Here is a 14437-nt window from a genome sequence, read left to right on the forward strand (position 1 = left end):
TCTACACTGTGCTCTGTCTGTAAGTGGCCTTGGGGCTGTTGACTCGGCACGTATATAATAAAGAATTAAAGAATTATTATTATTATTATTATTATTATTATTATTACTACTACTACTCTTTAAGAGCAATCTTCTGGTCAATTTAGCTAATAAATAGTTATCGCAATTTGTTACACTGCATGTCCTCATTTTCATTATTCATTCTCAACTCCAATGAGGACTTGAATATTCTGCACGCTTAGCACAGCAATCAGCTGAACCCTTCTTGAGGAGCCGCCAATTCTTCAACTACTCAAGAATTTCCCAGAATTTGATGGAACCCGAAGGTTCATTACTGTGTTCACAAGAGCCCTCCACTCGTCCTTATCCTGAGCCAGATCAATCCAATTTACACCTCGCACCCTACCTCTCTAAGATCCATTTTAATATTGGTCACCCACCTACGCCTTTGTCTTCCCAGCGGAATCACTACTACTAGTGAGGGGTGGAGTCTAACTGGGTCAACTCGGCACGGCAGCCACTGATTGGCCTATTGTAGCCTGCCCCGGGTGATTATGATAATGCAGAGTTTGGCGGAATGAAGATTGGCAAGGGAAACCGAAGTACTCGGAGAAAACCCCCCAGTGCCACTTTGTCCACCACAAATCCCACTGACCAGACCCGGAATCGAACCCGGGTCTCCACGGTGGGAAGCCAGCGACTAACCGCTTGAGCTATGGTGCGGCCCGAGAAATGTATTAGTTTCTGTTACAAACATTCTAGATGTATTGGCTCCTGCAGCTATATGGTTACCAGGTACAACGAAGACCTAAATAATAATAATATCATCATTATTCGTAGTAGTAGTAGTAGTAGTAGTAGTAGTAGCAGCAGCAGCAAAAGCTATCCCTGTAACAGGCCATGGAGGCCCATAGGGTTGTGAGATGTTGACGGTCCCATATTATCTATACAATCGGCTCACAGATGGTGGCAAGGTTGTCAGCCTTACGCGCCGGCCGCCCTTTACCTCCAGGAAGATTCCTGGTACTCATTTCTGTTAGAGGCTGAGTCGACCCCAGAGTCATAATGCAGCTGGAAGGAGTAGGTCAACTGTAAAAATCCACCTCATCGGGACTCGAACCCGCGATATTTCGGTTTGTAGCATAGTGCCTCAACCAACTACGCTACCGCGTGCCACAACAGTAGTATTAGCAGCAGCATAATGGTAATAGCAGAAATAATAATGGCGGTAGTAGTAGTAGTAGTAGCAGTAGTAGCAGCAGCAGCAACAGTAGTTCTCACGAACAACAGAACGCAAATTATTGGCGTGAATACGACTGGAGAGTGGCACACTCCTACCGTGACAAAGAAATGGATTGCTGTAATCAACTGAACGGCAGAAAATGACCAACAGTTCAGAACAAAGGAAGCCTTCACTCACCGGAACTGGTCCCTTCCATTCAGCGTTTCCTGTTTGATGCTCAGTATTACCGGGCCGAGGTCCTCGTCATTGGTGAAGTAATTCCAGTGCTCTGTACCGTAGAAGTACTTCTCGTATGTTTCTTGCTCCACGGACGTGAGTTCGAAGCCCTGATTCTTCTCCCACTGCTCCTCGATGGCCGTCTTCTTCTTCGGCAGTTCATCGTCGTCTTCATCGTCCTCCAGGAGGCACTCGTCTCCGCGCACAATGCCTGATGGTCCCTCTCCCGCCCCCTCTTCCACTCCTCCAACACCACCATCATCCTCGCGTTCCCGGTTTCGAGTCCCGCCTCCAACTTCCTCTTCCTCCTCCTCTTCTTCTTCTTCGTGTATCTCGTGCTCGGATTCGGATTCGTCCCAGATCGTGTCGGACGCGATCTTTTGGCGCGAGCACTCGATCCAGTAGCCCGGGGTAGGGATCAGATTGTGCGGGAACTCCTCACAGAACTCGTCTGCAACAGAACTCAACAGTGTAAACAGAATTCTGTCATGAGGTACTTGTCTACAAGTGCAATTGTACATTGAAATAACTTCAAATATAACATTGCGTTGATATTCTGCAGAAAAATAATAGATTACGATTACTTGGAATACATTTGTTTAATAGGATAATTTTTCACAAAGTGTTTTGTTTTAAAGGAAATGGACACCTAATGGCAAAGATTTCAACAAATAATTAAATAACAGAGATAATCAACTCATAATAACAGTTATGCTGAACCGTTTCGTTCCAAATTTCCACAACTGTTAGGAACAATGAAACTATATTAAGGGTGGTAAGAACGAAGAGAGACCTGAAGTTTTATACGGGGGTGGCTAGTCCGACTTCAATATACGAGTCTGAAACATGGTCACTGAAAATAATATTTCATGTTTCACTGACTTCCGGTAGTAAAATAATATTTGCTGAAGCTACATGAACGCTTCTGTATTTTAAATATTATTATCATCTTGAATGTTATGCCTTGAAGTCTGGTACAAATTCATTGACATTTCTGAGCAACGCCATGCCTTCATCTTCGGTTTCCTCTTTGCTTCATTCTCTTTACTTGCTTACCATATCTTCAACCTTGAATATGGAGACAGTATGTTCCTCCGAAACATCAATTAACTTCTACCACACTAATCGACGTCACGGACTAGGAGATAGTTCTCAGAATCAGCTCTATGTGATCCTAAAATTCATCAATAGGTCTATTTCTATTACTTAGTAAAATAGAAATAAATTTGAGGAAGATATTGTGGCGGATTTCTGTGCCCTGATAGGGGACAGTGACTGTATTCACCCACTATCGGACGTCCGTGGATATCTTTTAACCTGTGCGGCGGAAAACACGCTTGCACTAGGGGACCCACAAAAACTCGAGTACTTAACACAACAAAAAGCAACATATAATTAACAAATCACTATTGCATCAAACAACCTATCAACTCATACACAACCTTCGACTACAGCCCTGTTTTACACTTCCTACAATTTAACTACCCACTAGCCGTTACTTGTAGGTTGGTGAATAAACCAATTAACAATCCAAACGGCGCCTTCAGTAACGCAACATGTTACACTGGTTGTAACGGCCGGAGAATAGATGCTGGAAGAACAGCCTCCAAAGCAAAGGAACGGGGATGCACCGTTAGGCTATTCGGGACGAACAGCCTTAAGGAGGGAGCAGTGTGACATGTTGCGCAACGAAGGACCCCTACCTCCCCAGCGGCACGTGGCGGTAACGTAGCGCTCGCGTAATAGGCGAGTCATCACCCCGCCACTCTCCCCTCAATGGCACAAACCAACACTCTGTATTTCTTTCTCAAAACAATCATTGAACCAGAATTATATATTGACGACCATCAGTGATCCGAACACAGGCAAGTACTCATGCTTACGAAAGAGGAAGGCATCTGACTCCATCGCGTCTCCTTCCTGCCACGCGACTGTTCTGAGCGACTACTAAAATCAGAATGTTCGCGGATCCTCCCGTCCGAGCCCCTTAAAATTCAACATCGAGACTTGCCTCGTGTCGTCACTTAATTTGTCAGCAATTTCTATAGACTGTACAATTGACACCGGATGACTACAGAATGTACGGCGTCTCAACTTCCGGCGGGTTTTCAACATGTTATTCACCCGTCGTATTTCAATTTATAAAATTTGTAATTATTTTCTAATAAGTTACACACAAAATAGATCTATTAATAACCTAGGGCACAACAGTATAGACCCTTTGCTGAGCGCTGACTCTGTAAACAGTAGTCGTTGCTTGACAACGGATCTATAAACACGAGTACAAAAAGAGAGGAATTGTTGGAAGCGGTGTTTTCTGTTGGGTTCTCCCCGAGTCTATATAACGAGGCCCCAAGGTCAGCTGAGTTCATAATGTAGAGATGAATGAGAGAGGTGACGGTTGGCAGTGCAGTTGAGCTCGGCAAGGGAGGCTAAGTGGAGTTGTCAGTTGAGGAAACTGATAAGAGATTGTAACGATATAGTTGATTGCTGGCAGTTGGGATTGCGAGAATTGACAAGAATTTTTCACGGGCGGCTGTGACAAGAGGATCGGAACGCTGGATGCTGAAGAATCTCCACTGTTAACACCCATTACCGGGAAACGGCTGTTGACACTGAGGGCTGGAGTAGGATTAACGGGTGCTGTGGTGATTTGTAAAGAATAGAGATTAGCAACAGCGCTCTAATTATGTGTAGTTTCGAGTAGTGTCAATAAATCAAATTTCCAACCCATACCCCATCTATAGTCATACACCTATATCATGACAATATAAATTAGCAACAAGAATGTATTACCTGGATAACATCGATTTATCCCCTACTCTACTTTAAATTCGTCCTCAGCAAATTCACAATAGAAATTACAAATACAATTCTTTATGAACCATAATTTCTTACCCAGAATTCCAGTTTTATGCAGTTCTGTTCCATTCAAAGCAACATGATTATCATTGTTTACATATAATTAACCTACCCTTCCCTTCTCTTCACCCTAAACCGATTACTGAATGACGCGATGTTGTTTGGAGCAACAAGAAACAATCACAAGCGGAATTATTTGAAACAAAACAGAGTCGAAACAAACAAGATGTCACAGTACGACCATAGCATCTAAAAACTTCTCTCTCGTATCATGGTGTAACACAAAGAACTTATGCAAAAAGAGATAAACCAGTCGAATTAATGCGGATGTAGTGACAAGGCATTAAACTAGTATGAATGTCTGATGTGACACAAAGCTGTGTCATAACTACACGAGGAAAACAGAAAACATCAACAGTTTGGTAAACATGCCATTTCACTGTTTTCTTTGTGTGCATGAATCGAACTGAAAGTCCAGCTGCCAGGCCATCCAGCAGTGCCCTTATTTCTTGGATGTGGAATTCAAATGGTGCCTTTCCTTTGAGAATAAAAATACTCTCCATACTTAAATAACTGAGATCATACACATGTCTCTTTGTAATACAAGCTTGTAATATGAAATATAATATAAAAATTTTTTAAGAGTAGTATTTCGTATTTCTTAAGGTTGAACCTTCTCTGTGAAGCCTATAAATGACCGGAATCGATCGCCAAAGCAAGCTTTATTCCATCAGACAAGTCGGCTGCAACTTGTTTCTCGTCGGTCATTAGCCGATTATCATCAGGTTGAAATATACAAGTATATATACGTATATACAACGATTTGTTTTGCTTCTGATGATATACAAAACAAAAACAAACTCCGTGACCTCTAGTCCGCAAACGAACTATACCGACCGAGCGACCGCTGCTTGTCGGCGAAGTTGGTGCCAACCTTTGCGGATAGAGGGTGTCACGTGGTCAACGCAACGGATTTCCAAGGTCGTTAATCTCGGTTTTCTAGACCGGAGCCGTTATTTCCTTGAAATGGCTCCTCAATTATCATCTCGAGGTTGAGTGGATCCCGATCCAGACCAATTACTTCTGAGAAAATCTGGTAGGGCCGGGAATCGAACCCGGGATCTCTGCATCTGTAGTCAGAAACTCTGGCCGCTAGACCACAGAGGCGGTCTCTGATGATATACACATACAAATTCCGGGAAGAATTAATCGGCTACTTTCCTTTGATCCGACACGGACCACATAGAAAATGAAAAAAAAAATGGAGGTTACATAGGCACAGACATAAAGACCTCCCGTTTCCAAGCAACGATAACGGGAACACAGTAACATGATGTCATAAACCTCTTAACGTCAAAAGTTACGACGGATACACACACAGATGGACAGGCACAGACGCATACACAGAGAGACAGCAAGGTTATCACATAAGCCTCCTTTTATTTCTTCAAAACAAAGGAAGCAGGCTAAAAGAGGAACATTTTTTCTTATAATTTCTACTGTAATTTCGCTCGGGTTAATCACAGATATGCAACCCTTAAAATGTAAATATACTGATAGGTAAGGTAAAAGGTAAAGATAAAGTTGTCCCTCTGCTTAACGAATTAAGCTCAACGCCATGAAGGCGTATGGAGGAGTGAATGTATAAATCCACATATTCTTGACCTCGGCATTAGCTTGAGGTGAGTGGTCAGCTTCACGCTCCGCCCGCTTTATTCCCGGGGAAACTGCCCCCAGTACCCATTGGATAGTAGAGCCAGTCTAGACGATTTGGAGAGAGAAAATTCTTGACCCTACCGGAATTCGAACTCCGACCACTCAGTCGTTCAGCCCGTAGTCAGTCACTATACCGACTGAGCTATCCAGGCTCCCACTAAATGTATTGATAACCGAAAACATAACGAGAATCCGTGAGAGAATTATTAAGAACTATTGTATTGCATTGGAGAGGGTGGGTTTCCCCATGCATTTAGACCATCTGTTGGTCCATTGTGCATCCACCTATGATATTCTACCAGTATCTATTCCCTACCGGTACTGGTGCGTGCCATTAGTCCCGACTCAGCCAGCGAGTTCGGCCTCTAATGGCTCAGCGGTATCTCGATGCTTCCCCCCATCTACCAGAGGCGTTAGAGACTACTGTTGGGCGGTTAATGTCCTGAATTTGGATCAGTGGTCCCCTTGGGACATGAGGTTCTTTTATGTGCCGTAAAGCTACGACACGGGACCCACGGCTTAAAGTCCCTCCCGGAGAACTTGTTCCCTGAATTTTTCCGTCCTTAAAAATTCCACGACCTCCGCCGGGTTTGAACCCGCGTACCTTGAGTCACGAGGTGGGAACGTTACCCCTAGACTACGGAGGACGCTTATTAAGAACTAAGACGATACTCTAAGATTTCGACGTGTATTCCCCCAACATTTCATTAAGTATCGACAAGAAATGGACGACAAAAAAAATCATTGAGCAGCTACCAAAACGTAGTTGTACATTCTACGAAGAAAAGTGAAACAAAATCTGCATATTTTCCCCAAATTTTTACCATGTGCTATTCCAGGAATTTAAATTTTGTGGCGCTAGTATCGATTCTTTCTCATACGCCTGTGCATCCGCCATCTTTTTACTCGTTTAGGGAGTTATAAATTACATCTGGGTGGGGCTCAATATCATAAAACGACAAAATCTTTGAATTGTTTCAAAGGTATAAATGAGGACAGACGCGTATACACAAGCACAGAATAATATAACTCAGAAGTTCGTAAGGGAGGATGGTATTCTGCAAAATGCAATCCAAACCTAAACTAACTTTAAACTCGTGTAATCCTTACGAGCCTTACGTCAAGTAATCCATTATGTAGGACTACATGCCATAAATACAGTGATAAAGGTGACGTCATTTTCGCACAACAATGAAACTGAGATATGCTCGTACGAAAGAGCAATTTAACCTCAGATTCAAAGCTCAACATCCGTACAACATTCTCCAAGATACTCGTTAATACGAGCATTACGACATTTATGGTCGTTATAATCAATTTCCTGACATTAAAGCTGAAGTCATGATCCCATTACAGTTACGGCCTAACAGTAATTATATTATCCAGTCATTAAAGAAATATCGCTGCAGAAGGAGACACCCAAATATAACGTGTAAAAAAAGTTGGTACTTATCACAGCAGTGACACTGAAACTAACTCAAACGCGAAGTATATACAGGGTGGCCCCCAAAAATGTATACACCATCTTCTTTGACTCTCTGTCTGCCATTCGAAAATATGGCTCGGCATTGATATTACTAGCAATATCTTTTACAAGTCGGAAAGTCGTGGGTTCTATTCCCGACGAGGTTACTGGATTTTTCAATTGACCCAATCCTTCCAGTCGCACTATGGCCCTGGGGTGGACTCAGCCTCTAGCAGAAATGGGTAACAGGAATTTTCCTGAGGGTAAACGGCAGGAGGCGCGTAAGGCTAACAACCTCACCGCCATCTGTGAGCCGACTGTCTAGAGAGAACGTTGAGAGCCTCGACGTCTCACAACGCTATGGGCTTCCGCGGCCTGTTACAGGGATAGCGTTACCTTTTTTTGTAGCAATGACTTATCCATACGAGAGAACGAAAAAATAGAAAAAGATAACTTAAGTCTTAAGATTATATGTGTATGGCTGAGGAAAGTTACAACAGATTATTTCAGGGTAATACCACAGCAATAACCGGACTGAGGAAAACCATTAAGTATAAGGAGAGCCGGCTCAATTTGTAAGTAAACGAGTAAAACCCTCGTTGAAAATTCTGCGGGAATGCACATCATTGGGTGTACGAAAGTTTTCGTGCTATCAACTTGCCCTGTTTCTCCAGTCCTGCATGTTACCGAACAAAGCGTCGATGCAGATGTTTAATGTCATCTCCCATGAATAAAACAAGCTGAAGTAATTAACTGTAAACCGTCTCTTTTTTAATAAACTATACTCCGTATATCCATATCAAAACACCATAACTACGATACTGATACAGAAGACCGCTCGCTCGTTTATGTCCAAGTACCTAACTCACTCACTCATGGAGTCGAGCCTTTCTTGAGAAGCCGCCAATTGTGCAGATACTCAAGAACTTCTCAGTATTTTATGGAACACGAGGGTTCATTACTGTGTTCACAAGAGCCCTCCACTGGCCCCTATCCTGAGCCAGATCAATCAATACATCTCATCCCATTCTATCTCTCCAAGATCCATTTTAATATTGTCAACCCACCTAAGCCTTGGTCTTCCCGGTGGTTTCCCTCCTTCCGGCTTTACCACCAATATTTTATATGCATTCCTCCTTATCCCCATTCGTGCTGCATGCCCCACCCATCTCTTCCTCCTCTACTTGATCGTTCTAGTTATGCAGAGCGAATCGTATAGAACCGGCCCGATGAATCTGTTAATAATTCCGCAGGTGATGCATATAACCGCTCACAATTACGACATAATAATCTGTGGGCCGTGCTGAGTCGAATGGTGTGCGCATGATCCGGCAAGTTGCAGCCCTTATGCTGCAAGGTCAAGGACAAGGCCGAAACGTGTCTGCAGTGGGCAGGCGACAGTCATGGGGTACACTGTTGAACAGCGAGTGTTTCTAATGCCTACTTGAAAACGGCGGACACTTTCAACACCTGCTCTGATCACGGCACACAATCCAAGATAAGATATGTGTAAATTACTTTAATATCTGTATGGTATATTTTATATTACACCTCATTTCGACGGGCCGGTTCTATATGAATCACCCTGTATTTGAGAAGAGTACATGCTGTGAAGGTACTCAACTCAAGTTCTTGCAAAATGTTAAAGAGTGACAATTCGTTGCTATGATAATCGGAAGTTACGCACTGACCACGCTAACGCCCAGAATTTTTTATGTATATACATACGCTTATATATAAGGGGGATCCCATATTTCTGATTTGATGTTTCTTTGGAGATGAAATTTTAGATTGTGGTATTCTGCGTTATGTCACATTGTAGTCTGGAGGTTACCAATGTTTTCGAGGAATACAATGGATCCATCTTCAGGGTATAGTTCAGGAAGAACCTGCTACCACGGTCTTCAGGATAGAAGATTCTATCCTGAAGATGGACGCAAAATATTTCTCTGAAATGCTAGTAACCGCCCTCAAAATTACACTTTATCATCAACCAGCAGACCTCAGTTAAAATGGTTAAGTACTTATACAAGTGAATTCCATGTAGATGGAAGCAACACGGTCCATCATTAAAGTTAAGTCTCTGAAATGTGTCTCATTAGTTGGAAGACGCTAATAGGGTATCCAGATTGCACGATTTCGCCAGTTGTCTGCTAATACACAGCTATTCGCGCGCCTTTCTTCTTTCAGTATTCCCTTCGTGTAGCATCAAATGGTACAATAAAAGGTTTCCATGGAGCTGGCTGGCTGTGTCTTGACATTGGATGTTATAACCCCGATACTTGCAGCCTAATGCAGGAGCGGGGGGGGGGATTACGTAATGCCTGTGGGAGGGGGAGGGGTTGATCTCGGGAGACGAGTGCTCATTACAGCTACGTACTACATTCCTGCCTTCTTTGGTTTAGGAACTGATTTACTTCAATTGATGAGACACTCACTTTTCCTCTGAAAATTGTATTATTCGCGTAATTCTGCTATATTAACTTTCGTATCAGTCTCCACGACGGCACATGTCTGGGGACGTAAACGTCGGGCACACAGTTTCAGCTGCAGAAGTTCTGTAGCAGCCACAATAAACACAACAAATATACGTCGGTCTCACCGTCCAGCCATACATTATCCGTCAGTCGGGCAGTCGGTCAGGTCAATCAGTCAGTCAGCCAATATCTACCTGCCTGTCTGTCTACCTACCTACCTACCTACCTACCTACCTACCTACCTACCTACCTACCCACCCAAACCACCCATCCATCCATCCGTCGTTTCTATGTTAAGGATTAAAGTGTGCTGAGAGCTGCACCTACCCTTCTTGGAGCGATGCTTCATCACGTGTACGGACAACTCTGTCCTCATTTTGGCCTTATGTACGCGTAGCGAGACTCACCTCCATCTAATACCGAGTTCATGAATGCGTGGAGCTATACCTCCATTCTCGCATACATCTTCATGGCGTGGTACTTAAGTACACACATGACAGAGTTACCTTTATGGACATATGTCGTCAGGGAGTCCAATATTGCAAGGAGCACTGTAGAGTCATGGGGTATCAGAAGGCAGGAGTACGGCATCTCTCGTAGGGGCGCTCCTCTTGGACGCGTTGCGAGCTACTGGAGTCCGCTCACTGTAAGGTAGAACACCAAACGGTTGAGGCTCCAGGCTTGGTGTTCGAGCTTAGAGTGGACGGACCCCAGAGGAAATCTTCACACATCTTCATCGTTGTCTGGAGTACGGTGCTGTCACCTATCGGCAACCATCCAAATCTTCAAAATATACAGAGTGTTCTAGTTCTCTGAATCACCCCATATATGAAAACACTTTTGCTCTAATTCTGAGAGTTTAAAATAACTGATCTTGTTGCTCGTTTCTGTGATTCAAATTTATAGGGAATTTATTGAAATTAATCCCCCAAAAAAGCTAAGTTATTACAAACGGAACAATTTAAAAACAATGTGTTACTTGCATAGTTTAGTCCTTTGGGCTATACGTTCTTCAGTTTAGTAAATGGGGCTAATTTTTTCTAAATAGAATATTAACTACTTATTCGGCGGCCTCCGTAGTCTAGGGGTAACGTTCCCACCTCATGACTCAAGGTACGCGGGTTCAAAAACCCGGCGGAGGTCGTGGAATTTTTAAGGGCAGAAAAATTCAGGGAACAAGTCCTCCGGGAGGGACTTTAAGCAGCGGGTCCCGTGTCGTAGATTTACGGCACGTAAAAGAACCTATGTCTCTAGGACACCTCTGAGCAAAATTAGGCCAAGTTTCCCGCCCAGCTAGTTTCCAATTCCTCCGGTAGATGGGGGAAGTATCAGGTACCACTGCCAGAGGAGGGGGGACCTCTCTGACAGAAAGGGACTAAAGTATTAGATACCACTGCCAAGTAGAGGGTAGAAACCTTGCTGGCAGAAAGGGACTAGGAACCCCTGCCAGAGGAGGGACGACCTCGCTGACAGAAAGGGGCTGATAGTAAGCACCAGTACCGGTAGGGTATGGAGACAGTAGAAATTAAAGGGGGATGCACAATGGACCAGTAACCGGTCTAAGTGCATGGGGAAACCACCCCCTCAATACGGAAACGGAACTACTTATTCAGGATAGGAGTTCTGTAAGGTGGAAACATAAGGTCCATCCGAAACCAAAATGTATTATAACCCAAAAGACCATAATCATAGTTTTCGCAGCCGCAAATTCCCAAAACCTAATAAAATTCTTGCATTAATATTTCACATTTAAAGCGTTGTATTAAATATAACAACAATACTACTACTACTACTACTACTACTACTACTACTACTAATAATAATAATAATAATAATAAGAGGCCGCTTACTGCCTGGGGTGTGGTTGTTTTGTTGAAGTGATTTATTTACAATTTCCAGTTAAAATTTCAGCGGGTTTTATATTAGTTTATCGCTTGAATAACTTACTGTTCAACCCTGAAGAATGAGGTAATTGGTTCCGCCGGAATTCTGGTACACATCTACCATGATACAGAGTGTCACAAACCTTAAGATAGTAGTCTCCGTAAACACAGCCGTAAGAGCTTCACATCCCTCACAGTTTATATATATGGGGCACAGGTAACGTGGATGAAATATCACCATGATATATTGTGTCTAAAGAATCTCTGATGTTGCGTCATCAATATATAATGACAAACATCGTTACGTCACTGTCATAAAGTTATTAATTTTAGTCTCAAAATGGTATTACAGGAGATCCTGCTGAACACACGAGAATTCTGTCCCGTAAGGTTGGCTACTCAAGTCATGACGTAACCTCAGAGATGTTTCAGACAGAACATAAGATAATTTGGATTGACGGTTCTCATACCGATACGTACGAATAGCACCATCTTCCGGGATGTGAAGCCATGGCGTCTCAAAGATTCGCGAGTTTGGAAAGAGGTGAAATGGAAGTGGGTAGCCTGAGTTCCTGGCAGGTGCTGTTACACTTGGTGTCCCCACTGTGAAACTCGCTCTAATGCATACCAAAGCGCCTGTCTCAGATTTCATCTTCATTCTGACAGGTCCTGAACATGTGTGTTCAACATTATAGGATATCATCGGATACTCTGGTACTGTGCTGACGGTAAGGCGGGCCGGCGAGTCGGTTAGGGGATTTTCCTGTCTTCCCATACATAAACCCCTACAACAGTTAAGAGTACTATACTTCGGCCTTACGATAACAGTTTTACACCCATCAAATAACAGACTATCATCCTAGGTCCAACATCGCCTTCAGCACCCTGTTCTCAAATATCCTCCAGCGATATTATTCATTTTGTAAGAAGCCAAGTATCCATTCTCAATTCACGTGATGTTATTTAATCAAAATTATCAGGTCACAGTAGCTGTAACGGTTTAGAATTCTATTTGGAATGTTCTCGGCTCGAATCCCAGTTGGGACACCTTCTATACTAACTGATGTTCGTTGTTTTCTTCAGTCCCTCCAGGAAATTCCAGGAGAATACCTCGGCTAGGCAAATTCTTTTCAATTTATCATTTCAATTAATTCTACTGTCAGTGTCCGAGGTTCCGTGACTAATAATAATGGGTTCTGTATTGGAGGATTGGATTTATTGACACTTCTTTACAATTACAACGAATTAAAACAGCTCACAATCAATGACTATCTAAGGCTCCCTCCATTCCTTACTGGACTATGACTTGGTTCTGATTTACGAGTCGGTCACTTCTTCAGCTTCCGGTGTCCGCTGGTTAGCAATCCACAGCTGGACACTCAACCCTCTTACGAATGAAGTCACTGAACACCATTACGAATCAATCAATGAATTGAGTCTGAGTCTTATGTTACTAACGACGGTCAGTCGACCAGTCAGTCTTGGAATAAAGCGCCCATCTGGGGCTTTATTACTGCCAGACAGTTGCGGGTTTGTTGATTTTGGGCGCTCTCTCTGACAAGAGGACGGGTCTGTCGTTTATAATTGCTGCTGGTCCTTGCCAGCGCAGTCATTCTTGGGTCCCAGTCCTTAGGAACTAGCGACCATATTTTACTGTCTCAGATTCGATAATTCCCTTTTCGTCGCCTCCTACGACTCGCAGGGTTACGGCAGAGGCATTCTACCCCGCCTCAACACGGGACTATCACCGAATTCAAGGAAGAGCTCTCTTTTACAAGTTGGGGCGAACCGGAGAGAGATAACTACCTCCAACACTTCGTCTGTTACTGGGTCTATTCGTTGCCGCGAGAATATGCTCACCGAACCGTCACTCGGCAATGGACTATTCCGCGTCTATTCGTTGCCGCGGTAACGTACTTACCGACCCGTTGCCTAGCAATGGTCATATTCGTCACGCTACTAACAGACCAGACACTGATAGCGTCGTATACTAACCCAAGTGTGTAGCTGTGTGCGTGACACAGCTTCAATAACTGGGTCATGAATTAGCCAGTTTTCAAATAGGTCACAGCCGCTTCCGGGAACCCATCGTGGGAGATACACCTGACTACCGTCGTCGGCGCACAGACGCCGGAGGTGAGGCAGCCTGGGTATCTGGTTCTGATATCCACTGATCCTGCTCCGGAGGCAATTCTCTGAACTGTCATCAATCAATAGGCGCTGAATGGGCTGACGATTCAATGCATATATATGTACAGTCAATACAGAATGTTTATAAATTATCAAATAAGCAAGATTAACATCATAGGCCATTTAGGACGTGGCGCAGTGTAGTACTGCAAATATATATAAGACTACACGGCGTCACATGCCAGATAAACAATAATAAATAAATAATAATAATACACCTCTTATGATCAAACGTACCAAACAGAAGCCATTTCTTCCTCTTCTGTCGTCCATCATTCATGCTTTCCTCTCACATTTTCTCACCCATTATCTTTTACCTCTCTTCTTCTTCCTTACTCATCTTCTGCTTTTTCCTTTTTTTCTTCTCCACCTCATATTCTTTCTC

General features: G+C 43.4%; 1 protein-coding gene across 7 annotated transcripts in view; it reads right to left on the minus strand.

Annotated features, from left to right (window-relative positions):
• Window positions 1-14437, minus strand: part of LOC111874180 — an 801454-nt gene that overhangs the window by 182522 nt on the left and 604495 nt on the right. For all 7 annotated transcript variants that reach the window (XM_033755358.1, XM_033755360.1, XM_023869458.2 and 4 more), the window contains one exon: window positions 1421-1910. In XM_033755358.1, coding sequence (XP_033611249.1) covers window positions 1421-1910 — 490 coding nt within the window. The remainder of the gene's footprint in view (window positions 1-1420; window positions 1911-14437) is intronic.

The sequence above is a fragment of the Cryptotermes secundus genome, unplaced genomic scaffold (genome assembly GCF_002891405.2).
Source record: "Cryptotermes secundus unplaced genomic scaffold, Csec_1.0 scaffold26, whole genome shotgun sequence".
NCBI classification, from domain to species: Eukaryota; Metazoa; Arthropoda; class Insecta; order Blattodea; family Kalotermitidae; genus Cryptotermes; species Cryptotermes secundus.